Raw genomic sequence first — 26379 nt, forward strand, 5'->3', positions numbered from 1 at the left:
CAAGAGGGGCCAAGGGGGGGCTCTGATATTTCATTTAAATCTCATGAAGAGATGGGCGATCCCTTTCAATTTCTCCCTCTGTCTGAAGGCAGCATCACTTAGTTGACTTAAAGAACACAGAACCAAGCCCCCAAAACCTGTTTTTTGTTGTCATTGTTGCTCAAGGTGTATCGTGTCTGTTAACAGTGGTTCTGGAGTGTCAGGGGATCGGGTGATGTATTTATTAGCGGAGATTTAGTGCTACAAAAGTTAATCTTTACAAATAATTAATAAGCGCTGAAGGACTTTGTTGTGTGCTAGTGTGAAGGGATGTGGCCTGCCCATTTGTGTTTAGGAATGCTGTGTCCCTACCAGAAGTCTGGCTCTTTTCACATGAGGGGGTGGGCAGGGGAATTTATGGGGCAGAACAGGATTGAGATAAAATGTACAAATTGTGCTTCGCGTGGCAAAATTCCCCTGGCTTTCTGGCATCCTGCAAAGCACAGCTCACTTTTCCAGAGAGGAATCTAACACGGTTCTTGCAGTCGGCCTATCCCTGCCTTATGTCATGTTCATCCTTCAGTTTTATTAACTCTGTGTGTTTTCCATGCAAGGGACTTGTGTCAGCGGCACAGGTGTGCATGCAAAGGAGAATATATTTGTATCAGGTGTAGGGCTGTGTAATCACACCAATGCACAGTTAGGAATGTTCTCTGCTCATTCTGTAGCTACAGTCTTGAATAAGTGACTGTGTTAACACGTGGTACATACATGTCATACTTACAACGGATGGACATTATCTCCCTTATTTAGGGCCCAATCCGGGGGGGTGGGGGGAGCGGTCATGATGTCTTGGTGATAAGTGCTATGCCTGATAGCCAATGTTTGCAGGATTGGGCCCTGCGTGATTTAAAAAGTCATTAGAAGTTCGGTGGGAAATCAAAACAACAGAGCACTCTGCAATATCTCACAGACAGACATGCCAAACCCGCGGAACAAAACGCAGAAATTGGGCTTGGTTTTGGCTTCATTGGCTTGTGAGTTGCTTGTTGGCTAGTTTTTGGCTTGTTGATTGTTGTAGCTTGTTGCTTCTTTTTTGTGATCGGCTCCCAGCAAGCAGGGGCAAGGGAGGGGAGGCAATCGGGGGTAAGGGGAGGAGAGAGTCAGGGGTGCACAGCGGGCCCACCACAGTCCCAGACTGCCCGCCGGGGGGATCTAGTCACATAGAGTGTTGGGGTTCTTGTTTTGAAACGGGACTAGTTTGATTTTTGGCTTATTGTGAAAGCCGGGGGGGCTTATTTACCGCGTGAAAGTTGGCCACTGTGCTCACAGAGATTCCCAGACAAATCCTCTCTCGGGGTCTCTCTCAAGCTGCACTCCTAACCGGGGAAATCGGAACAATTTCTTTTCCTGACCCTCCCTTCTCCCCCACTCCCCATGATATTATCGTTGATCGTTGCCCGGGGTTTGAAACCTAGAAGTCAAAAGCTGCAGCCCCCACCCCCACTCACTCTGAGTGTGCACTGATCGTGCCCTAGTGCTGGCACCCGTCCAAGCTGAGGTGTCACTGGGATCTCAAATTGCAGCTCAGGGCTGGCAGGCAGCCAGGGCAGTCTATTTAAAAGACAGCCTGCTCGGCAGTATTCAGTCTCTTTAGAAACTTCTCCGGGGGGAAAGTGTTGAGAGATCTACAAAGTGGAATTTTTTCCTCCTTTTTTTTTTTTTTTTCCAATTTCTTTTTCTTTTTTTTTTTAACTCTTCTTCTGCAGCCTCTGCAAATAATAATAATCATAATCATCATCCAAACTTTTGCAGCAAACTTTTCTTGACAGACCTGGAAGAGGAGGGGGAGGCAAAGAGACCCAATCAAAACACAAAAATGTGCTTTCAACCAACCTCTCCAGCCGCCTAGCGCTACCTGCTCTGCTCTATTTCCTTATTATTTGCTGCACTCCTGCCAGGAGCCCCTTCCGCAAAATAACTTTGCTCCCCACCTGCCCTCCTCGCCAAGCTGTGGAAACCTGTTGGGGGGCCGGCGGGGGAGGGAGGCTTGGGGATAGTTGCTGCCGGTTTGGGTAGCAGTCACCCCCAGCTCTTTGCTGGCTTATGATTTGCCCCTTCCCCCAACCTGTTGCAGCAGCTCTCAGCCTTGCACCCAGGCTGTGCAAACTGGTTCTTTGGAAGCCAAAACAATAATCCTTCCCGGGACTTTTTCGGTGCTTCGTTTTTGTGGAGTTGAGAGGGGGATTTTTTCCCCACCCCGCCCTTAAAAACCCAACTTCGCCTCCTCGCTCCCGCCCGCGCCTGGAAGATGCTCCTGACCCTCTGCCTGCTGGTGGGCATGTGCCTGGGCTCCTCCCAGGGCCTGGGCTCCTTCGTGCACTGCGAGCCGTGCGACGAGAAAGCCCTGTCCATGTGCCCGCCCAGCCCGGCGGGCTGCGAGCTGGTGAAGGAGCCGGGCTGCGGCTGCTGCATGACCTGCGCCCTGGCCGAGGGGCAGTCCTGCGGGGTGTACACCGAGCGCTGCGCCCAGGGGCTGCGCTGCCTGCCCCGCCAGGGCGAGGAGAAGCCGCTGCACGCCCTGCTCCACGGCCGGGGCCTCTGCCTCAACGAGAAGAGCTACCGGGAGCAAGCCAAGCTGGGTGAGTGGCCGCGCCGGGTCCCCCCCACCCGGCCCTGCGGTGGGGAGTGCACCTTTCCCCGGCTCCAGCCGCGCTCACCCCCCCCCCCTGCGCTCCCCAGCTGTGTCCCCCCCCCATGGCATTGCACCTTTCCCCGGCTCCAGCCGCGCTCACCCCCCCCCCCCTGCTCCCCAACTGTGTCCCCCCCCCCATGGCATTGCACCTTCCCCCGGCTCCAGCCGCGCTCACCCTCCCCCGTGCTTCCCAGCTGTGCCCCCCCCATGGCATTGCACCTTTCCCCGCTCCAGCCGCGCTCACCCCCCCCATGCTTCCCAGCTGTGCCCCCCCCCATGGCATTGCACCTTTCCCCGGCTCCAGCCGCGCTCACCGCCCCCCGTGCTCCCCAGCTGTGTCCCCCCCCCATGGCATTGCACCCTCCCCCCCGGCTCCAGCCGCGCTCACCGCCGCCCCCCCCCCGTGCTCCCCAGCTGTGTCCCCCCCCCCATGGCATTGCACCTTCCCCCGGCCTCCCCTCCGGTGCAGAGTGCACCTTTCCCCGGCTCCAGCCGCGCTCACCCGCCCCCCCGTGCTCCCCAGCTGTGTCCCCCCCCCCCCCATGGCATTGCACCTTCCCCCGGCTCCAGCCGCGCTCACCCCCGCCCCGTGCTCCCCAGCTGTGTCCCCCCCCCCATGGCATTGCACCCTCCCCCGGCCTCCCCCCCGGTGCAGAGTGCACCTTTCCCCGGCTCCAGCCGCGCTCACCGCCCCCCCCCCGTGCTCCCCAGCTGTGCCCCCCCATGACATTGCACCTTCCCCCGGCTCCAGCCGCGCTCACCCTCCCCCGTACTCCCCAGCTGTGTCCCCCCCCCCCCATGGCATTGCACCTTCCCCCGGCTCCAGCCGCGCTCACCCCCCCCCGTGCTCCCCAGCTGTGTCCCCCCCCCTGGCATTGCACCTTCCCCCGGCCTCCCCCCGGCTCTAGCCGCGCTCACCCCCCCCCGTGCTCCCCAGCTGTGTCTCCCCCCCCCCCCCCCATGGCATTGCACCTTCCCCCGGCCTCCCCCACGGCTCCAGCCGCGCTCACCGCCCCCCATGCTCCCCAGCTGTGTCCCCCCCCCCATGGCATTGCACCTTCCCCCGGCTCCAGCCGCGCTCACCCCCCCCCCCGTGCTCCCCAGCTGTGTCTCCCCCCCCCCATGGCATTGCACCTTCCCCCGGCTCCAGCCGCGCTCACCACCCCCCCGTGCTCCCCAGCTGTGTCTCCCCCCCCATGGCATTGCACTTTCCTCCGGCCTCCCCTCCGGTGCAGAGTGCACCTTTCCCCAGCTCCAGCCGCGCTCACCCCCCCATGCTTCCCAGCTGTGCCCCCCCACCCATGGCATTGCACCTTCCCCCGGCTCCAGCCGCGCTCACCCCCCCCCCCCGTGCTCCCCAGCTGTGTCCCCTCCCCCCCCCCATGGCATTGCACCCTCTCCCGGCCTCCCCTCCGGTGCAGAGTGCACCTTTCCCCGGCTCCAGCCGCGCTCACCGCCCCCCCCCGTGCTCCCCAGCTGTGCCCCCCCCTGGAATTGCACCTTCCCCCGGCCTCCCCCCCGGTCCTCCGGTGCAGCCCCTGCGGTGGGGATTGCACCTTCCCTGCCTCACCCCCCTTCCCGCCCCGGCTCCAGCCGTGCTCCCCCCCCCCCCGTGCTCCCCAGCTGTACCCCCCTCCCCATGGCATTGCACCTTCCCGACCTCCCTTCCGGCTGCAGCCCCTGCTGTGGGGATTGCACCTTCCCGCCCCCGCCTCCAGCCGCGCTCACACACCCCCTGTGCTCCCCAGCTGTGCCCCCCCCCCATGGCATTGCACCTTTCCCCTGGCCTCCTCCCCGCCCCGGCTCCAGCCAAGCTCACACACACATCCAGTTCTCCCCAGCTGCGCCCCCCCCCCCCCTGGCATTGCACCTTTCCCCTGGCCTCCGCCTCCCCCCCACTGCAGCCCCTGCTGTGGGGGTTGCACCTTTCCCTGGCTCCAGCGGCGCTCCCCCCCGTGCTTTTCAGCTGTGTCCCTCCCCCATGGCATTGCACCTCTCCCCCCCCACTCCAGCCACGCTCCCCCCCCCCGTGTTCCCCTGCTGTGCCCCCCCCCTTAGGGCATTGCACCTTTCCCCCCTGGCCTCCCCCCCCCTCCCGCTCCAGCCACACTCACACCCCTCCTGCTGCACCCCTGCTGTGTGCATTGCACCTTTCCCCCTTTGCTTCCCCCACATACACTCCAGCCGCGTTCACACCCTCCTGTGCTCCCCTGGCCTCCCACCCCGGCTCCAGCTGCACTCAGCCCCCTCTCCCCCGTGCTCCCCTACTGCAGGGTGTCTGCTGCCCAGCCCCCTGCAACATCCCCCCCCCCCCCAGGGATCCTCCCCTACCCCCTCTCTGTTCCTCTCCTCCTGTTCATCTTGCTGCACCCTCTTCCCGTCCTATGGTACCCCCTTCCCCTACCCAGCTTGGCTTCTCTCCCAGGGCATCCTCTGCCACCGGCCCCTCTCCCCTGGTCTTCCACCCTCAACCCATCCCCTGAAAGCCGCTGGTTCCCTGGCCCCTCCGTCCATCCTCCCTGAGCCCTCGGCTCCTGCACCCTTCTTCCCTTTTCGGATCTGCCTCCCCACCCCCTCTCCCTTGGCTTGGCGGCTAACTTGTGCTTTGGAAGTGAAGCAATACAAGCCCGAGCCTTCCATGCCAAATCCCCACCCATCCAACCCTTCAGTTCAGCCCCCAACGCCCGCAACACGTACCCCTCCACCCCCACCCCGTCAAGACCAGCTTTTCCAGCTTGGCTGCTGGAGGTCTTTGCTGGGCGAGGAGCAGGAGCAGGTGCATCAGGGAAAGGAAAACCCAGATGCAAAATTAATGCAAAAAAAAATAATTAAAAGAAAGCCAAGGTGGATTTGTACACTGGAGATTGCAAAGGCAAAAAGGAAGCTACATTTCCTTTGATTATCTCCATCTTTGGGATCCTCTTTAGGGTGACCACCTGGCCCTGAGTTCATTGATTTCTCCTGTAGGGTGACGACCCATCCCTCGTTTTCAGATGTATTGAAATGGATCAAAACTGATCCTAAGAACCATTTTAAACTTGCAACTGGAGCTTATGATAATTGCACTGTATACCTGAGGGCAGTCACCACGTACACCTGAGAGAAAAAATCCATGATATGCGAAGGGAAACACTATTTCCCTAAAACCTCCCTTTAAATAAAGCATTAGCCCTTATTGTTCATAGGCTTTTCCCTTATTTCCATTATCCCTGTCTAAGATCCAGTAGGATCCTGTCTTTCTATAGCCCATTTGGGCACCTTCAACCACCAAAGCGGAGGGGAGGGGGGGGGAGGAAACACTTATAAAAACCCCAAACTGCTTATGCAAAAGAAAAAAAAATCATTTTTTTTCCTTTTGCCAAGCCGCTCGTTGCATCCGTACATCAGCGATTTGCAGCTGATGCCTTCTAACACCCAATAAATCTTGCCACTTTTATTTTTCCCCCCTTCTGCTGCTGCAGGCGTTCGCTGCTTTTTATTTGTCTTCCTTCATAGCAAAGCCAAATATATGTATTGCACACACACACAAAAAGCCAGTCAGGCTGTCTTTGGAGCAGTTTAAAGGCACAGGCAGGCCACTTGCCTGGATCATGCAGAAATGTGGATTGGGTCTGTTAAGAGGAAGATGGTAAAAAAAGGGGCTGATTTCCTGTCTTGGAACGCAATAAACTGAGTAATAATCCGGTAACGCTGAAACGAGGTGAAATATCCCCATGCGCCACGCGTGTCACGCATAGCATTATTTACTCTTTGTGTGTACATGTGAGTGTACGCCCAGCGCAAGAGGCAGGCGGTGTGGTCAGGGCAACAAGTAATGTGGCTAAAATGCAACCGATAGGGAGCCCAGCTCAGCGATCTGCGTGCTGCTATCTGCAGTTCAGTGTAACAACAGTGCCCCTTGCAGACAGATGGCACCAGTAACACTTTGACTTTCCACTTATTTCTCAGCAAGACTGATTATTCTCTCTCTCCACCCTTCCCAAGGAATCCAGTCCCTATAGCAGGTGCATCGATATGAACCACTTGGCTGGGCTTCCTTTAATCAACCTGCTTTTTTTGTCCTGTAAGGCACTTTCTGGCTCTGGCTCAGTCAGGAATCCAGCGGATGAACGTGGTGAGAGAGTCAGAGAGATTGGATTGAGTTGTTTTACTGGTCCCCTAGTGGCCTTCCACCCAAATCTTGCCGGCGGTCCCATTGGGAGCTCTGTTGGTTTCTCAGATTAAGTGAATAATTCTGAGAGTCTGAACTGAAATTTAGAATAAAACAACCTTCTCGAGCCAAGAAATGCCAGGATTGTATTGGAAGGGAGCATCAGAGTTAGCTTTAGACTTGCGAGGTTGTAAACATTTCTGAGGACAAGGAGAAACAAAACAAAACAAAAAACCCCTCGTGGCTTTTGAGTGGTAGAGTGTGAGAACAGAGAAGTATATTTTCATAGGCATGTTACTAGGCAACTGGGGAGGAAAGAAAATGAAGTTTGACTTGAACTTGCTGGCCTCTGCCAGTTTGGCCAGAAATCCAGGGACAATGTGTCAGGGAAGCTGGCCTGGATGTCTATGGATGTCCAAACTTGGCCCTGAGCTGAGAACTGCTGCAAAAGACTCAACCGTGTATAACTAAGTGACAGTCAAGAGGGATGGATTCAGCTGCATATTTATTTATTCATGCTCTTGCAGCAGGTCTGTTTAAATCCACTTCTCAGAAATATTTTTTTCCTCCTCGTTGTTATGGGGGATAGACAGCTAATGCGGTGGAGATTACAGCATAGGACTGGAAGGCAGGGGACTTGGCAGGTCTGCTATAGACTAGCTGTTTTACCAGGGGGCAGGGTCACTGGCTCTCACCGTGCCTCAGTTTCTCCATCTGTAAATTGGGAATAATGATACTTGGGAAATTAATCTACCTTTGTACAGGCTACATTCATTAATGTTTGTAGAGAGTTCTAAGTGTCTTGAATGAAAGCCGTGACAGAGTTGCAAAGGAATATTATGTTGTTCATTATTATTATTATTACTGGTGCTTAGATACCAGTGTGATGAGTACCCTGTAAAAATATTCTATTATCAGAGGGATAGCGTCCTTACCTTCAAAACTGTAACTTACCCCAGTGAAATTTACAGGACTGTAAAAACACAAGCAGCAGCATCATTTATGTAGCTCGGTTTTTAAAATGTGCCTGCTCTTTCCGTTTTTGTTTCACGGTTTGCCACATCACACCCCCGCCTGTTGACCTCCGAGACAGAGAGGTCAGAGACAAGCACCAGAGTGGAGTTTACTGGCCAAATACAAGTCTACTGACTTGAAAAAGTTCATGGAAAAACACATGTGGCCAAAAATGTCTCTCTCTCATTCCTTCTTTCTTTCAAGAAAGAAAAAATAATCTCTGGCAAGTTTCCTTAGGAAACTCGGAGCCAATGATAATTGTAGCTGCGAGGAAGAAATCCAGAGCTAGCGTTAAGAAAATGCATTTTGCTGTGTCAGCTGAAACGAGCCAGGAGAAGCAGTGGGTGCACCTACATTCTCTGCAGCCGGTACCAGGTTTAATTCTTTATCATTCCCTTGACAGATTTTCCTCTCCCTCTTTCATGCTCTCAGTTTAAATGCGCTTTAACGTGCGGCTGGGTTTAACAGACACACAACAGCTGTAAATGAATGACGGATATAAAAGGGGCAGGTGTGCAGCTATGGGCTGGAGAGCTGGGGTGAACTGGGGTTAGATCTAAGGGTCAGGGTTAGGGCAAGGGTCATGGGAGCAGGGAACTATGTACACACTACAGTTACGAACATGTGCTGTCCATAGTGATCTGTGCTGAGTGGTGTATTCTTTGTGTGAAGCTGAGACCATTAAAACCCTTGAGATCTGAAAGCTAAAGCTAGTAGCAACAGGCCTGGAGCTCTCAGAGCAGAAACAGGAAAAACTCCATTTTTCTTTTTGATCTAAAGTTTAAAAAAAATTGTGAAATCCATCAGGTGCAAGCAAGAAAGTTGGTTTTTGTGGTGTGGGGGGTGGATCAAACGGGAAGGGATGGGGGCCTCTTGACAGACAGATTCTGCAGCAGCCTAGTTTTTAGAGCAGGAACTAGTTTATTGAGGAGTTGATCCAAACAAAAATTCTGCCTAATCCCACCAGAGAAAAGATGCATGGCTGTGTGAGTATTATATAGACTAAATTCTGATCTGTCTTGCACTGCCGTTAAGCTGGTGTAACTCCACTGCCGGCAATGGAGTTACTCCAGATTTATACGACTGTAACTGAGAGCAGAATCTGACCCTATATAAGTGAGCCTAAGCAAGTTTGAGGGAATCTAGAGGAAAGTCAAGGACCCTGGTCATGCAAAGACTTAAGCACAGGCATACTTTAACCACATGAGTAGTCTTACTGTCATGTCAATCACGTGAATAAAGTCAGTCATATGCTTTAAGTGTTTGTAGGATCAGGGCGTAGGAAAACATACATGGGGACCGGAAGAAGGGGGGATAGACACTGTTGTAGGTTCTTTGCTGACTTAGCTTAGGCTCACCTCTGAACTGTTCCTAAGTATATTGTAGATATAGTTCGGGGATGTATATCGATAGCCTATCTGCATTGATAAAGAGAAAAGAAGCCCCAAGATGGCCTAATCTGCTCCACGAAAGCCAGGCACCGGTCTCACAATACTCAGCATTCTGGTTTCTCCTTATGTCCACTGAACGTTTTACCTGCCGGCAGCGACGGGGTGTATTTATGGGGCTTCCCATTTTCCTCGAGAGTCTCTGTCAGACGCAGGAGAGCCGGTGAAGAGGCCCATTCCGGGGCTGCAGTTCCTAGGTTCTTAAGTAGGATTTCCGGAGCTCCCTGTTCTGTTAGGGAGTAAAGAGGAAGGAAGGGGTCATAAGAATCGCACCAACCTGCACAGCACAGCCGATAAAAATGCCATATTCGGCCCTCACTCACCAAACACCTTCCAACCCTGTTGAAGTCCACAGGCAGCTACAGAGGTGTAAAGGACGCCAGAATTCACCCCGAATGCACACATTACCTACGTGTATACCTAGATCTTATTATATTATTACATATATAAAATGTGTGTTTACTTGCCCACACCTATGTATGGCTACTCAGATGTGTATGGGACGATATAGTATTCTATAGAAATACGCACATATACGCTCACTCATATATGCAATAAGACATAAATAGAGAAGCACTGTGTGCATTGCTATTAATATGTAATATCTGAATTTAGGGAAGCCCCTGTTGAATTGGGGCCCCATGGTGCTAGGCGCCCAGTGCTGTCCAAATGCATAGGAAGAAGAGCCCCCAGCCCAAAGTGCTCACAGTCTAGTTCAAGACAAGACACAAGTGAGCGCAACAAACAACAGAAGGGAAGGGGGAGAGCTGCTAAAGGCAGCAGCGGCAGCAAGACCTTGTGGTTACGTCGTCCAGCTGTGTGCACAACTGGATGGAGCTGAAATCATATCAGATTTTTTCTAAACTAAATAAAGAGCACTGATCCCCTGTTGGCCTCTCTCTCTAGCCGCTGAGAGTTTGGAGGTCTGACAGTAAGGGGGTGGGTTAAGGAGAGGGATTAGTGGGAATGGGTGCAGGTGTCTGTCCGGGGAAGTTGTTCCACCCAAAGGGGTGGCAGGCAAAAAACAGGGAGACAGCTGTGGTGAGGGAATCTTGACCTCAGTGGTGGAGCTGAGGAGGCCGGGTGCTGCAGCAAGAGACAAGTGCGGGGAAGGAAGGGAAGGCTGTCAAGAGCCTAGGAAGTGAAGCCACGGAGCATGGGAAAGCCAGCAGAGGGATTTCATGACCGCAGCAGATGCATTTTCATACGGGCCCGAGGGCAGTGATGTGGGTGCTGGGGAGAGGAGAGAAGAGGGCCAGTGAGAACAGAGAACTTAGAGATGCTGGGGAGGAAGAAGCGAAGATGACCTGGAGGAATCAATTATACATTTTCCAGCCAGAATAATATGTGGCTGGATCTGCAGTAATAATCTGCAGGTGTACATAATGCAGGTGAAAGATGTCACCTAGAGACTGAAATTGTCTCTTTAACCTCAGGTCAGATCCTGTATGGGAGGGTCTAATCCCAGACCTCGGTGCTCGAATGCCAGCAAGGGGGGCAGCTGATGTCAATACCTGTCCTTTGAGACCGCCAAGCTCATTGAACATCGGCCATGAGGTGGAAAGGATTTTCAGTCTCTGTGGTCATGGCCTTCCTTCCCTCCAGCGACATGGCGGTGAAATGCACCGATGCCTGGAACCATCCAGGGCCGTAGATCTTCAGCAGGTGTCAGTGGCCAGGGCAAATCTCCGTCAGATGTTACTTTTTAAGTGGCTCTTTGATGCTGATGACCTAAGGGGGCGCTGGTGTTTCTTTCAGTTCAGCTGCTTGTAATTTGTTCCTGCAGGTGGCAGGATAATATGCTCGCTGAAATCCACGGCCCTCTAGAGTGCTGTATGGTCAAATTCACCCGCAGGGAGACTGATCTTTCAGAAAATGGCTCTGAGTTCCTTGTCGCTTTATGTTTTCTTCAGTGCCTGCTACAGACTAGTTCTGCCTGTTACACAGTCACCAGCTTCCTGCTGAGACAGCGCTACAGACTCAAGCTGCAGCAAATAGGGAGGTTTGAACCTCAGCTGCACAAGAATCCGGCCATCCGGTGACAGATGCCAGTGACGGGTTAAGTTCATGCTAGGCCTCCAAAATTTGCATGGGTAGAATTTGCAGGCCTACCTGTTTGTTCATGCAAAGCCCCGGTCCGTGCACACAGGCACAGAGGTCTGCAAGGTATTAAATCGAGACTGGGTGTTTTCCTGAAAGAGCTGCTCTAGGAATTAGTCTGAGAAAGTGCTCTGGTCTGTGTTATACAACAGATCAGTTCTGAGCTTGGAATCAGGGGCGCTGGAACAATTTGTATCGTGGGGGTGCTGAGAGCCATCGAACCAAACTGTAAACCCTGTATATAATGGAAACTACTTCAAGGCAGAGGGTGCGGCAACACCCCTAATTCCAGCACCAATGCTTGGAATAGAGGAATCTATACGCAAACGGGCACAGCCATAACATTTTTAAAGGTAGGGCCCTCTTCGAGTAGATAACGCTCACAACTTAATTCCCCCTATAGGTGACTCCTGGGGAAGTCAATGGGAATTCCACATGCAGAGGGTTTAAAGGATCAAGCCTACTTGCAAACAATACTCTAATAATGATACTGAGCTTTTCCCTAACACTTTTGTTCTTCCAAGGATTTCAACTGGCTGTTCAAACATTAATTAAGGCTCACAACACCGGGTGAGCGGTGAAAGTTCTATCCCAAGAGAACTGTGCATGGTGTGATGGTTTTAGCTTTGCTGATGGGGATAACCAGTCTGGGTGTTATTTACGGTCAGTCTGATAGGTATGTAATGCAGTAATTACTGAGCTAGCATCATAGATTGAGCTTAAAGGGGCACTTTTTGGTCAAATTTGGTCCAAAAAATTGATTTTATAAAACCAGCACAAATGTTTCCATTGGATTTGTTTCGGTTTTGATTATTTGTTTGTTTAATTCAAGTGGAATCTGTTTTTTTAAACAATCATTCTGCTCCCTCTTAATAACCCAAACACCACCGCCTTGCCTTAGGACATGAGAACCAGAAAGTGAAACTGCAAATGTCTAGAAGCAAAAGTGAAACTGACTAGTTGGTTTTCATTTTTTAAGCCCCACGAAATGCAAAAAGGAAACAAGAATCTTAGGGGAAAATAAGTTTTGTTTTAAAATTTCTAAAAATGGTTTTAACAAATGTAGGTATTGCTGGTAAAATCTGTTATTGTAATATGATTTTTTGATCTCATTTAGAAACAATGCACGTGGATAGACTCTTTGTATACAATTGTGTAGCACAGATGCAATCATACAAACTGCTTCATGGCCTCTAAGGTCATAGAAAGAGGCACAGTTTGAACATAAATTTCTTGGAATTAGCAAAGTGTTTTTGCAGATTTTTCTGGAGGAGCAGTATAGAAAAAAAGTGTCCTTTCCAATCATTCTATTGGATAATTTTATGACCAATGAGGGCCTGGTGGTAATATCTGGGTGTTCTGTTCTCAGGCTTCAGAGTATAAGATGTTCTCCTCCGGATACCAAGAAAGAGTTCTGTTCCTCACTGTACGGCTTGGTACGGACAGCTGAGTGCATTATGGATTGTTGGGGTGCTGGGGTTTTCGGGGGACAGGGTTTGCCTTGCTGTGAAGTATCAGATATGAGTCATTACCGGAGGACCCAAAATCTCAGCTAGTATTACTTCTCCTTTGTTCTAATTGGCCAAACAATGTGTCATGTTATACAGCGGTAGCCTAGTGAGACATCTTCCTACCTGGTGTAACAGACGACTACGTGTGCTTAAGGGCAAATTATGGCCCCCACACCCTTGTGTGGGTTCACTAGCCAGGAGCCCACAGCGGTACTTTATGGATTGGCCAGCGCCCAGCATAGTAAGGGGAATGCATTTTGCCAAACGGTGATTAAAAATATCCTGAGGTCGGTAAAGGATGAATCAATACAATGGATATTTTTCCCCTTCCCCTTCAACTCCTTTGGGTCTCCAGCGAACTGGCCACCTGTCTGTATCCACATGACCTCTGCAGTCGTACAGCCAGACAGTGGGTTGTGTCATTCCCACCAGCCCTCATGAGCTGGATTGGGCCAGTGTGGGGATGAGAGACCCCCCCCCCGTGGTGCTAGAAGAAGTGGTGGTGGGGCGCAGTGACTGACACCCCCTCCTTGAGAGCCAGTACTGAATCCAGTGCCAGGTTGGAAGTAGCAGGGAGTTAGTACTGTACCAGTTCCCCAGCACGGTGCTAGGGGGCGCTGTGCTGCGAGAAATGGCGCTGGTGATGCGGCCCGGAGTCGATACCGTGTTAGGGACGCTGTGTTGCATGCAGTGCTCTCTCTCCCACGGTTCCATCCAGCTGCGGCCGTGAAACATCCAAAGGCATTTTTTAGAAGAGCTGGGATGTCGGCCCTGGAACGTGGTCTGTGTACTGGGGTTATCTAGCACAGGTACGTACATGGGCCCCTATCACCACAGCATGGGAGCCACTCACAATCTTTGATCTCACGGGGAAGTCTCCATCCCTGGCAGTTTTTTAATCAAGGTTGGATGTTTTTCTAGAAGGCCTGTTCTAGTTCAAACAGGAGGTATTTCGGGGAAGTCCTATGCCCTGTGCTACGCAGGAGGTCAGACTAGATCCTCACAGTGGTCCCATCGAGCTTTAGACTCTGTTTCTGTATTCATCCTCTGTATTCATCCCCCGTTCACTGGGGAACGGAAGGATGGAGAGGGTAAGTGACATGCCAAGGTCACACAGGGAGTCTGTGTCAGAGGAAAGGATTGAATCCATGTCTCTTATGTTTCGGGGGGTTGTAGCACAGACAAGGAAAGTGCTAGGAAGGATTGGGGGGTGCTGGTTCAAATCTGGCTTGGGAAGGAGGGGTTTCAGTCTGCCATACAGGAAGGGGGTAAGCATCAAGCTGAGAGAGGAATTGCCTAGGGTGGCAGCCAGGAGCAGAGTGAGTAGTGAAAGGATTAAATTGGCTGAGCGATTTCCTGCTGATGAGATCTATTAGAGAGTAGACTAGTTTCCCAAAGGAAGAGGCGGAAAGCCGATTGCTTGCAGCGTTTAATACCGAGCGGCACAATCTCACGCTAGTGCAGAGATGGGAGCGGATGGTCCAACCAATCTTTTCCCCCTGACTCCAGCGATGTCCTTGAGAATCAGGCTGGAGTCCTAGAGTGGAGTTCTGTGTGGTTCAGATGCTGAAGGCACAAGTCACTAGGTTAAGTTTCTCGTTGAGTTTTACTTCGTCTCTTCCAGCGCATGCACCCGCCCGTTCCTTCTGCGGGTTGGTAACGACTGTGCTCGCTCTTCTGTTTGCCCTCCTTCTTGATAGTGCTGGCGAAAGGTGACAGCGCGAAAGACTGAAATCCTCCCTCTATTTGTCCCCAAACCAGCACAAGATTCCTCCACGCAGTCCCCTTCCAATGCACCTCACCCCTTTAGGGATGGCACAAAAGTTCAGTCTCCATGTGGCCCGCTGAGTGCTTGGCTTCTCTGCTCAGGCTGGCGACAAGGGCCCCAATGTATTAGAAATGCTGGATTTTGTGATGTAGAGACCTGTCCACCAGGAACAGGCCTGTGATTCCCCACCCACCCCCTCCTCTATCTCCCCTGCTCATTTCTACTAGGCCACGGAACAGCTGTCAGATGATAACAGCTTTCACTCACTACTTGCCTGCCTTGGAATCAAACCAGTATCCTGGAGGTGAAAGGCCCCCTATCCCGTTACCAATCCCCAGAGTTTTTTCTAGACCAGGGGTTCTCAAACTTCATTGCTCCACGACCCCCTTCCAACAACAAAAATTACTACGCGACCTCAGGAGGGGGGGACCGAAGCCTGAGCCCGTCCGAGCCCTGCCACCCCGGGTGGGGGGACCAAAGCCGAAGCCCAAGGGCTTCAGCCCCGGGCGGGGGGGGCTGTAATCTGAGCCCCACCGCCCAGGACTGAAGCCAAAGCCTGACCTGCTGCCCACGGCTCGAGCTTCGGCCCCGGGCCTCAGCAAGTCTAACGCCACCCCTGGTGACCCCATTAAAACAGTTTGAGAACCACTGTTCTAGACTTTTGTGGCTACCTCGCATGCAGCTGTCTTTAAAAGGGAGCTCAGCATCTGTAATGGGGCAGATCCCCTACTCTAGAGTCCCCGACTCTAACCACTCGGAAAATAACAAAGATCTCCCCTTTATCTGAACATTGCCCTTGGGCAAAACCTCTCCCCTATTCTACAGCAATAGCCAAAACTTCTGCAGTCTTACCCCTGGAATATCTAGTGTCTGGGATCCTCACTCCTGAATACTGTTGTATTTTTTGGTAAAGGTCTCTTCCTCCCCTTAGCTTCTAGGCCTGTCCTTGTTATGCTTCGTCGGGCCTGGCTCCGTTTTGTTTCGGTAACTCTGATTTATGTTCTAACAGTGCAGTCGTTTCTGCAGAACGTACATGCACGTTTCGTGCAGGCTGCAGCAAACTGAGCCAGGCTCCGGCTAGCCAGAGAGAGCAAAGTTACTGACAGTCCCAAACTCACAGGTCCTCCCCACGCCTCTCCTGTTGTCATCTGGCACCAGGGCCTAAGGAATGATTTCTGACCCTTGCTGGGTGATGTTTGTTAGGGTCCTGTTCCAATCTGCTGTATCCCCTTCATAGCAATGCAGCTGAGATTTTTTTAGGGGAGCTCATTCCCGCTTTGGGGTTGTCTCCTGCGGCCAGGCCCCTGGCAGCTCAGGGCCTGGAGTGCCAGGACATCCTCAGGGAAGAGTCTCGCGTTCCCATTTTTCACATAAAGTTTTGCAACTTTTTCATTACCAATAAACACGGCCATGACGAGACGTTGGCACCTCTGATTCTGACCTTCTGGCGCCCCGTTACCACCAAGCAATTCATGGGGCTGTTTACAAATCATTTTCTAGAAGGGTGTTTCTCTCTCTTTTCCCCATCTCCCTCCTTGCTGCTTGGAATTCCTTGGGGCATGGGTAAGGGAAGGACTTGTTAATTTCTCCACCTGTGGTCTGTGTCTGGTGGAAGGGGGTGCAGAGAGAGTTAACCATTTTAACCTCTGATCATGGAAACAAAAATAGGGGTCCTGACAATATTGAATTTAGCTGCCTCTGTACTCTCCCTCTGTTCATCCCTCTGCATCTTCTGTAGTTCCCGAGGTCATGGAGAAATCCCCACCGTATGGAGAAATGCTAATCTCTCCATCCTCAAGACTGAAGCTACTGCAGCTTCCCATTGTACGCCTGATTTTGGAACAGCTCCTCCCCCACAGCCCACTGTAGCCTCACCAAATCCAATCCAGTCCACCTGCCGTTCCCTTGTGTGGTCTGGTGCCTGAGTCAAATTGCTTTTAGAAAGCACAAGGCCAAGGAACCAAGGCACTTCAGAGAGAGGAGTATTTACATTAGAGGCCAGATCCTCAGCTGGTGTAAATCCACAGTGCGTGACTGAAGTCAATGGACCTTCATCGAATTACAGCTGAGGGAATTCTTGCCCTCAGTGTTTTCATTCTTTGGAAAGTTTCCTAAGTGTTTTATTTGTTTGATATTTGTGGCTCATCCTAGCTCAAAAATGGCTTGCGCTAGGAACGCCACATGGGTTTTATTTTGTTGGCCTCACTGAGGACTAGCACCTGCGATGGCTTTAGGAGCATTTGGTGGCCAATACTGCAAACACTTACTCATGAAGTCAGTGGGACTGTTTGAGTGAGTGCATGGATTTTTCACCTGCATAAGCCTTTGTGGGACTCCTAAGTTATTACAGGCAGTTAAAATACTTGTGTGATTGAATACAGGGAGTTACAGCACTCTCTACCACTGCATCCCTACGCCGCCAATAACAAAAGTATATCGCAGGGACTATTTTATCTCTCCCAGTGACAAAAACACATGAGCATCACAGACAGATCATGCTAAGCTAGTGATTGGACCCTTTGCCTACACTGATCGGGCCTGTACTTGTAATGCAGATGAAAAATGCAGACTTCTAAATGAAGTCGTTCCCCTGGGTGCGCCTTTCCTAGGCACTAAACTAAGCTTCTTTCTTCTCCAGCTCAGCCCAGGTGCCTCACGGTCATTGGGTTAATGCGCTCCCGGGCCTGCATTTCCAATCAATCCCATTTGTTTTAGAACAGCCCAGGTAGTAGCACTGGTGTAAAACACCTTCCTGTCCCTTGTCGCACACAGTCACTCCCTAGAGGCGAGCAGCATAGTCTTCTCCTGCGTGTTGGGGCAGAGGAGACGCCGATGGGTTGAGAAGGCCCCAATGCACCACTGGCCCAAGTAGCTCCCCTGGAAGGGGAAGGACAAGCCTTTTGTGTCACCGCTTCATCCAGCCAGGATTGACAGATGGCTCAGCCTGGTTTTCCCCAGCTGGGTCCAATGTGCTCGAATGTTGGTGCCGGATCCAACTAAGAGATGAGAAGAGCCCGTAGATCCTCCAGCCATTCTCCAAACCATCGCAGGGTCATTCCTTACAGTACCTGCTCCAGTGCGTTATTCTAGTCTAGTTCTAATCGTCCGAAATGATGACTTGGGAGACAAGGTCACACATCACATTGTATCTGTGATCTCTAGCCTAAATATTACCTCTTCCATCACACCTTCTCTCACACCGGAGAGCCACCTGAAATCATCCTCTGGCTGTTTACACTGCGGATATTTGTAGGCTGCTACGATGTGTCCTGTTGATTCACCACTTGGCTAAAGTAAGCCAAACGTTGCCCCATAGTTCAGTCCTTCCAGTCCCCTGACCACGTTTGCCGCTCTTCTCTGAGTGTCCTCCTGTTGAGCGATACCCTTCTCTTAAGGGGGTGCGTCAAACAAAGCAAAACATTGCCAAAGGAAGGGACAGTCATCTTCCTGCTCCATGATGTGATGCTGTTGTGATGTTGTTGTGGGGTTCCAAAGAGGATGGAGATCAGCAGTTCTCAGTGGTGGCAGATGACAGAACAAGGAGTAATGGTCTCAAGTTGCAGTGGGGGAGGTCTAGGTTGGATATTAGGAAACACTATTTCACTAGGAGTGTGGTGAAGCACTGGAATGGGTTACCTAGGGAGGTGGTGGAATCTCCATCCTTAGAGATATTTATGGCCCAGCTTGACAAAGCCCTGGCTGGGATGATTTAGTTGGGGATTGGTCCTGCTTGGAGCAGGGGGTTGGACTAGATACCTCCTGAGGTCTCTTCCAACCCTGTTATTCTATGATTCTAAAATTGCTCTTTTCTGCAGCCATATATCACGTTGCAAACTTGCATCGGATGTGTGCTCCACTCGCACCCTGGGACACAGTCAGCATCGCTGTTTCTCAGCTTGCTCCCTCCCAGCGGGGACTTACGTTTCAGATTGTATTCCCTAGGTGGCTTTGCGTCAGTCATTCCAGCTGAATCTGCCCATGTTTCTAATCCGCTCCCCCCTTTGGGGGGGGGGTTTCTGTCCACACTGCTGCGTGCGACTCCTCCCAATTTATTCTGATCTGCGAACAAACATCCCTGATGTGCTCTACACCCAGTGCAATAGATCCTGCCCCTTGGCAGTCCCTCCGAGAGCCCCCTACAGACCAGAACTCTGCCACTAACTCTTACCAAGCCCAGAGCCCTTGGCAGCTGATCACATCCGACTCGAGCTGTCCTGCTTGCTTAGAAGGACGAGGTCCCCGAAAGCTGGCTCAGGCCCTGGCCGCTCTCACTCCTGCTTGTGCCAAAGGATGCCGAAGCTGAGCTCAGTGTGCCTGGCTGGAGGCTGGGGCCCCCGATCTGTGTGTGTGTGGGGAGGGGGGTGCTGAGGACCTGAGATCACCAGCTGACCTCATCGGGGCATTGGACCCGAGTGAGAACCCTAAGGCACAAGGCCTCATGCTGACCAGCCTCCCTGTCTGCCACCTACCCTCCTCTCCCCTCCAGCTCCCTGATGAACGGGGTCATTTGTTCATACAACTGCTGTCATTACGGGGCCCATCCCGCCTGCCAGGGTTTTCCTAAGCAGCCCGTTCCGGTTAAAGGCGTTATCATCTGGCTGTAAAAGTTCCCTCTCTCCCATCTGATCCCAGCAGCCTCTGTGCAGTCCCTCCTGCCCTTCGCTTTCACAGCAAAAGGAAAAACCCTGCCAGGTGATTGGATCAGTTTGAAACCTGCACACCTCCTGGGTGTGGTGATCTGTGGCACCGAGACCACTTAGAGATGAATGAGTCTGCTACAGCCTCTGCTCTACATGTGGGCCATGTGGCTTTCAGCTCATGCAGTAGAGGTTCATGCATTTAGCTCCAGAGGTCCCAGGTTTGATCCCGCCCGCCGATGACCGGAGTCTGTCAGTGTTACACTGAGATAAGGCCTCATGCCCCTGTACCTCAAACACAGGGTCAGTCCTTGCAGCTGGGTTAGACCAAATGGCTCAGGGCCGTGGTGATGGGCTCCCGAGCCTTCCCCGCATCACGAGCACGGGTTCAAGTCCAGGCTGGGTTAGAAGCAACAGAAGTTTGTCAGCTGTGACGTGTAGCTGTTGTTAATGATTACTGTTGTTAAACTGGTCCTGCTCTCAGCCCGCTGCATAGGGGGCAGGCTGGCGCATGGCACTGTGGCTGTTCCTTGCTTACCAGGACCCATGGGAGGTTAAGGGAAGCAGAGCACAGTTTAGAACAGCCCTGAGGCTGTTCTAACGTGTGTCAGTCACCAGGCAGTTCCAGAATTCAAGGAGCACAAAGGTTGCTTAAAGCAACTTTTGCCCCCTGCCTTTCCTGCCCCAAGGGGTAACTAAGAATGGGGCCCACTGAGTGCATTGGGGTCCCAGTGGAGATGGGGCATAGTAGGTGATGCTCAAACTCCACCCACCGTCCCAAGCTCCGCCCACATTTCAGAAGAGTTGGTCTCCCTCCGCAGTCGTCCACAATGTTTGTGTTTAATTAATCTGCCACCTTGCACTGGGCAACCTCGCAAGGAGCCCCAACTAGGAACGAATAGGCCAGTTCTTGCCCCCAGCAGCGTCTTCCTCCCCTGGGTCCCGACGGCTCTCGCCAAGGGTAAAACTGTGGGAAAGGTTAGCAGTTCCTGCCTCTGCAAAAGGCAATCGGACTGTAACTGAATCGTTGGGGCTGGCAAGCTGCTTAGAGGTTGGCCTGGGATGTTGCGCTGGGGGTGGGGTGGATCATGCTGGAGTAGGAGGCAAACTTCAATCTCCTTCCTGAGCCAGTAGGACCCTGTAGGGCCCTGCATGCCCATCCGGGGACGCTGCCCTGGGAGGTGTTTTCCTCTCCGTCTGTATTCTTTTGGGAGCAGAACTGCGGCACCCCTGGGTCTTGTTCAACCCCAGCAGCCACGACCTGGCCTGTCTGGGGGTTAACGGAGCAGGTTTCGGGGGGCGGAGGCTTTCGGCAGGCGTTAATGTGTCGCTGACGTAGGCGTCTTATCCCGATTGCAAAGCCCGGCTCAGGTTCTCTCGGCCGGAGCGAGGAGGGGGATTGGGTGACAGCGAGAGGCTGTATCGGTAACGCGGCCTGGGCCGGGAGTGTGCACGCCGCCGGATACAAGTCGCTCCCTAATGTTCCAGCCAAGGAATACATGATCCCTGGCAGGATCCCACCAAGCTCCTGTTTGGGGAGGAGAGGAGAGGGGGGTCTGGCAGCGATCCTCGCCACCCTCCCCCAACCCCGGGCACCGCTTGGCCCTCCCTTCCCAACTGGGACACCAGCCTCATGAGTAACTCGAGCAAAGCAGGAGCAAGGGAACCGTCGTTGGATTTCTGGAGCTGGGGAGCCCCCTGCCGTAGGCCCCGAGAGCTGGATTGAAAACACAACCAGCTCTCCCGGATTTATAGGCTCCCACCCTCTCCCTCTGGCAGGCAAGGACTCCGCTGAAGTGAGACCTGGTGTCTTTTGTAAAAACTTCGTCAGCTGGGCTGTGGTTTTGCACAAACTAAACCATGTCCGTGGGGCAATAGGAAGGCGAGGTTAACCGAGGAGTAGGCTTATCATCACAGTGACTGTTTGAGACCCAGCTTCGGGTGCAGTGGGGATCAGAGGACGCCAGGGTGTTGATCGGAGCAAGATAATGCTCTGGCGAATACGGAAAAACAACTCTAGGGGTATCGGGAGCTAGACAAGTGTAAATCAGTTTGGGATATACCAGCCCCCCAGCCACGCACCCCTCAAATCCATTCCCTTTACAGGGTGTCTGCTCACACATCTTCCATCTCCCTCCGACCTCCCAAAAGGGATCAGAACTGGGCCATCCACTCACTACTCATGATTCTGGCTTGCAGATAAATTCCAGGTTTGCAAAATTACGGCAAGCAGAAACAAAGTGCTCTGTTGGCGTCCTTATTATATGGCTTCTCTCTGGTCATACCTGTGCCACTAGCCGCCCCTGCAGAAAAGAGAGGAATGCTGCATTCAAGCTGGACCAGGACATTTTCTTGAGTGGCCACCAGATCCCGCCAAAACCAAAATCCACAGGGCAGAGTTTGGGAAGATCCAGGACCCAGGCTTCCAGTTCATGATTATCTCTGTAGCCGACACTGTACAGACAGTAGGGGAGGCTGACCTGAGTGCTGGGCTGCACATCCGGGTTTGTTATTGTAGGGTTGCACAGGAATGTCAGGCTGCATACCCTGGTTTGTTATTGTAGGGTTGCACAGGAATGTCAGGCTGCATACCCGGGTTTGTTATTGTAGGGTGGCACAGAATGCCAGGCTGCATACCCTGGTTTGTTATTGTAGGGTTGCACAGAATGCCAGGCTGCATACCCTGGTTTGTTATTGTAGGGTTGCACAGAATGCCAGGCTGCATACCCTGGTTTGTTATTGTAGGGTTGCACAGGAATGTCAGGCTGCATACCCGGGTTTGTTATTGTAGGGTTGCACAGAATGCCAGGCTGCATACCCGGGTTTGTTATTGTAGGGTTGCACAGGAATGTCAGGCTGCATACCCTGGTTTGTTATTGTAGGGTTGCACAGGAATGTCAGGCTGCATACCCTGGTTTGTTATTGTAGGGTTGCACAGGAATGTCAGGCTGCATACCCTGGTTTGTTATTGTAGGGTTGCACAGAATGCCAGGCTGCATACCCTGGTTTGTTATTGTAGGGTTGCACAGGAATGTCAGGCTGCATACCCTGGTTTGTTATTGTAGGGTTGCACAGAATGCCAGGCTGCATACCCTGGTTTGTTATTGTAGGGTTGCACAGGAATGCCAGGCTGCACACCCTGGTTTGTTATTGTAGGGTTACACAGGAATGTCAGGCTGCATACCCTGGTTTGTTATTGTAGGGTTGCACAGGAATGTCAGGCTGCATACCCTGGTTTGTTATTGTAGGGTTGCACAGGAATGTCAGGCTGTACACCCTGCTTTGTTATTGTAGGGTTATTTATTAGGGTTACATGTTTTTAAAGGAAAAATTCCATCTGAACTATTCATTCTAAAAGTGGCTGCCTACCAGGAGAGAGATGTTAGTTTTCAGCTGGCTCCCCCCCCCACCCCCCCGAGCTTATACCCCACTATTCTAGCTGAGTATTCAGTGGGCGTGGGATCTTGGCGCTCACACATTATTCCAGCAGGAGCAGAGCACCAGTGCCTGGGCCCAATGTCCAAAAGAAGTTTTTAAAGCCGACGATGCTGATGCAGCTGGTGACTGGAAGACCGAGAACGGTGAGGGCAGTAATGCTCTTCAAAAGCATTCCTGGGAGATGTAATGAGAGCTGCGGTGCTCACGCCTGACTCCCAGCTGCTGCCCTATGTTCTGCTGCCGGCTCTGCCTCGTCCGGTGGCCTGACCCAGGTGAATGAGACTAGCTTCTGCACTGACGCGAGCTGGGCTAAAAACGACCAGGGCCGTCAAGCCCCATTCTTCAGGGCGTAATCCAAACACCAGCTGGGTTTTCAGAAAGAATGTTTCCTTCCGTGGAGTAGTACAGCACCATTGGCCAGGGGCATTGTGGGGGGGTTTCTTCCTTCCTCTGGAGTATCAGGGCTTGGGCACTGCCAGAGGTAGGATGCTGCACCAAGTGGATCTGGCGCTGTACCGCCTCGCTTCTTACCTGCCTTCCCAGGCTGATGGTCTGTGGTCTGTGGGCCCGATCCAATGCCTAGTGCAGTCAGTGGGGGTGGCTGGAGGTTGAAGACGGGAGTGTTATGCTATGGTACATGCTGCTTTTCTGCCCGGCTTTTCAGTTGGCCTGGTGAGGGGAGTCACTTTATATAAAGGGACGTCACTCATTTAGGCCCAGAGTGTAGGTATGGTTAATACAGCGTGGCAGCAGAGGGTATTAATTTCAATGATCTGGTGAATGAGAAGACTTCAGTGTAAAACTGCCCCAACACCTTGCACTAGTGGCTGCTGGCTGGTCATTGTGACTGACAAGACACAGACCATGCAACTGACCGGCTCCTGATTGCCATTCTTCCAGGCCTGATCTTCTCATGTTTTATTTAATCAATACATTTGTTTCCTCCAACAAACAAAGTGAGCCCTAAAACACACACCGTCTGCACCTGGGAAAACCTGAGTGCACAGATAAGCCTTGGGCCTCACAAGATGAGAGAAAGGGAGGATGGCTTGGTGGTTAGGGTGCAAATCTGGGACTTGGAAGGCTTTGCGTCAATTCCCTGTTCTGCCAGAGACTTCCTGTGTGAGCGTGGGCAGAGTTCTGTGCCTCGGTTCCCCCATCTGTACAATGGACATAACAACACTGCCCTGCCTCGCAGGTGTTGTGAGGTGTTAGATGCAGGGATGATGGGAACCCTTTCAGTACTGAAGAAGGAGTAATGGTCTCAAGTTGCAGTGAGGGAGGTCTAGGTTGGATATTAGGAAAAACTTTTTCACTAGAAGGGTGGTGAAGCACTGGAATGGGTTACCTAGGGAGGTGGTGGAGTCTCCTTCCTTAAAGGTTTTGAAGGCCTGGCTTGACAAAGCCCTGGCTGGGATGATTTAGTTGGGGATTGGTCCTGCTTTGAGCAGGGGGTTGGACTAGATACCTCCTGAGGTCCTTCCAACCCTGATATTCTATGATTCTAAGGTACATCAGGCTCTGCTGAACCCAGCGGGTTTGAGTATGATCCTGAGAGGCTGTAATAGGATTTGCCCAGCAGTGATCAGGTTCATTGCACGGCTTTGGATAACTCATGTGAGTAGCTGCTAGGCTGGGACGCTTGACTTTGCCAAGTAGTGTATTTGGGTTTTCTCAGAGCTGGGAGAGGAGAAGTTCGACTTGGCGTTGATTGAAATTGTGGTGTGGGTGCGGGGGGCCTGGACTGACAGCTGTAGGGAGCACAGGGGCTGAGCTGCCACCCTCCAGCACACCAATACTGAGACCCTCCCGCCCTTACGAAACCCCCTGTGATGATTTCGCAGGGTTTTGCCTTGCGTTAAAGTGCGGACTAAAGGCATGGGCTGCCACCTGCTGATCAGCAGGAGAAATGCTTCCTTTCTGTAAGTGCAAGTACCCAGGTCAGCGATTGCTGGACCGTTATTTATTGCTGTCTGGCTTGACAGACTCCCGAGGGCCTGTGAATGACACTCTGAAATATAACATAACTCCCATTACATTCTGCCTCCCTTGAAACTTCCCCTCCTATCCTATATGGTGTTGCCGTGTGCTGTTAAACACAATGTTCCACCCCAGAGGTGGCTGCATTAGGTCCTGGTGAAAATCCCTTGTTGGCTTTTTCCTAGCCTGCACCTGGGCTAGGTCAGAAAATAATTTTCTTTACGTCGATGAGTGTCTCTGCTTGTCACAGAATAGTCTGCTGTGGGGCTGGCGTCCCGTCTGCCCCAAGATCATCTGCAGGCTTATTCCTTGCACGAGGATCATCCTTTGCACATGTTGGGTTCATTGTGACCAAATTCGAGTCATATCCCCCCCACACACCATCACGAGAGCATCTAAGTAGGTTGATATTTGTATTCCTGGCTGTGTGAGGCAGAACAATTCTGTTCCATGCTTCCCCCTGTTGTCCCCTGCCCCAGTGTTGTGCATTTGCCGTCTCTTTCTGTTGCCTCTGCCAGAGGGGCCCCTACAATAGAACAGGCCTGGTGGGAATATGGCCCAGGGTTCCACTGTCTCTGGAGGGGAGAGCTATATTCACAGCTAGACCCAGAAATAACCCTCTTTCACTCCAGTGGCTGTATTAAAGGTCACAAGTCAGCTAAGTATAGGCTGTCACCGGCTCACTCCTATATATAAGCACTCGGGAGCCCTGCTGACATCCCAGCTGTTAAAATCATATTGCCTGGGAGCAAAGTGTTCAGAAGGGCTCCCAGCCTATATGGGGGTAACTACAATGGATGAAACGGCAGATGACTTAGGCAGATGACTTAGACACACACAGAGAGAGAGAGAGAGAGAGAGAGCTTGAGACTGATCATACCAATAATAACTCATCCAGAAGGATCCCCCAGCACTGCAGAGACTAGATATACACTCTACGGGGATGACTTAGCCACCGCAAACATGCAGTCCCCTTGGGTTGGACCGTGACACCCATTCTGCACCAGCAATGCTACACACGAGGTTTTAGGGTGGACCCTGCGTTCAGCTACCTAAAAGGAACCTTCCAGCTCTGCTAAAACTCCCCTCCCGAGCCCTATATCTCCCTGGCAGCTGCCCCCAGACCTGACCTGACCTGCTGTCTCGAGCGAAGCCTGCCAAACCCTGTGGTGATTTTGCCCCCGGGGGCAAATGAAAGCCAGCAGGAGAGAAGCAGGCCATCCCTACCACCATCTCCTCCACAGTGGGGTTGGCCCTCTGAGCCCCACGCCCCAAAGAGACGATGGCTTTTCCGCCCAGCCTGAAGCCGAATCAGGCACTTTGCAGAAACCTACAGACGTTGTCCCCGTCTCCTGCGCGTCCCAGCGTCTGTCTGTGCATGTATGTGACAGGCAGAGTGTGTGCATTCGGTAACGTGCCTGTGCCTCTCTTGGTTCAATGTAACGATACACCGCGGCCTGGTGGTGTGTGTCTATAGGGACCACTCCCGGACCCAATGTGACTGAGTCTTGTGAGAGTCACAGGGGGGTGCCCTCATGGGGAATCGCGCCGGAAGGAAGGGTCTCTCCTTTATGGGGAGATGGTGCCCAAGGCGCTGCAGTACTTGGCATGGCTTTCATTGGGTTAGTCGGCCCTCCCCCTGTGCATGCTGGGAAGGCG

General features: G+C 52.3%; 1 protein-coding gene across 2 annotated transcripts in view; it reads left to right on the forward strand.

Moving 5' to 3' along the window:
- The first annotated feature begins 1653 nt into the window (after positions 1–1653).
- IGFBP5 (insulin like growth factor binding protein 5) overlaps positions 1654–26379 on the forward strand; it is a 31866-nt gene continuing 7140 nt past the window's right edge. For both annotated transcript variants that reach the window (XR_010591503.1, XM_005279893.4), the window contains exon 1: positions 1654–2621. Coding sequence is in view for 1 of the 2 variants with exons in the window: in XM_005279893.4 (XP_005279950.1) it covers positions 2291–2621 (331 nt within the window). In the remaining variant the exon portion in view is untranslated. The remainder of the gene's footprint in view (positions 2622–26379) is intronic.

Source organism: Chrysemys picta, chromosome 11 (assembly GCF_011386835.1).
Source record: "Chrysemys picta bellii isolate R12L10 chromosome 11, ASM1138683v2, whole genome shotgun sequence".
Classification (NCBI taxonomy): domain Eukaryota; kingdom Metazoa; phylum Chordata; order Testudines; family Emydidae; genus Chrysemys; species Chrysemys picta.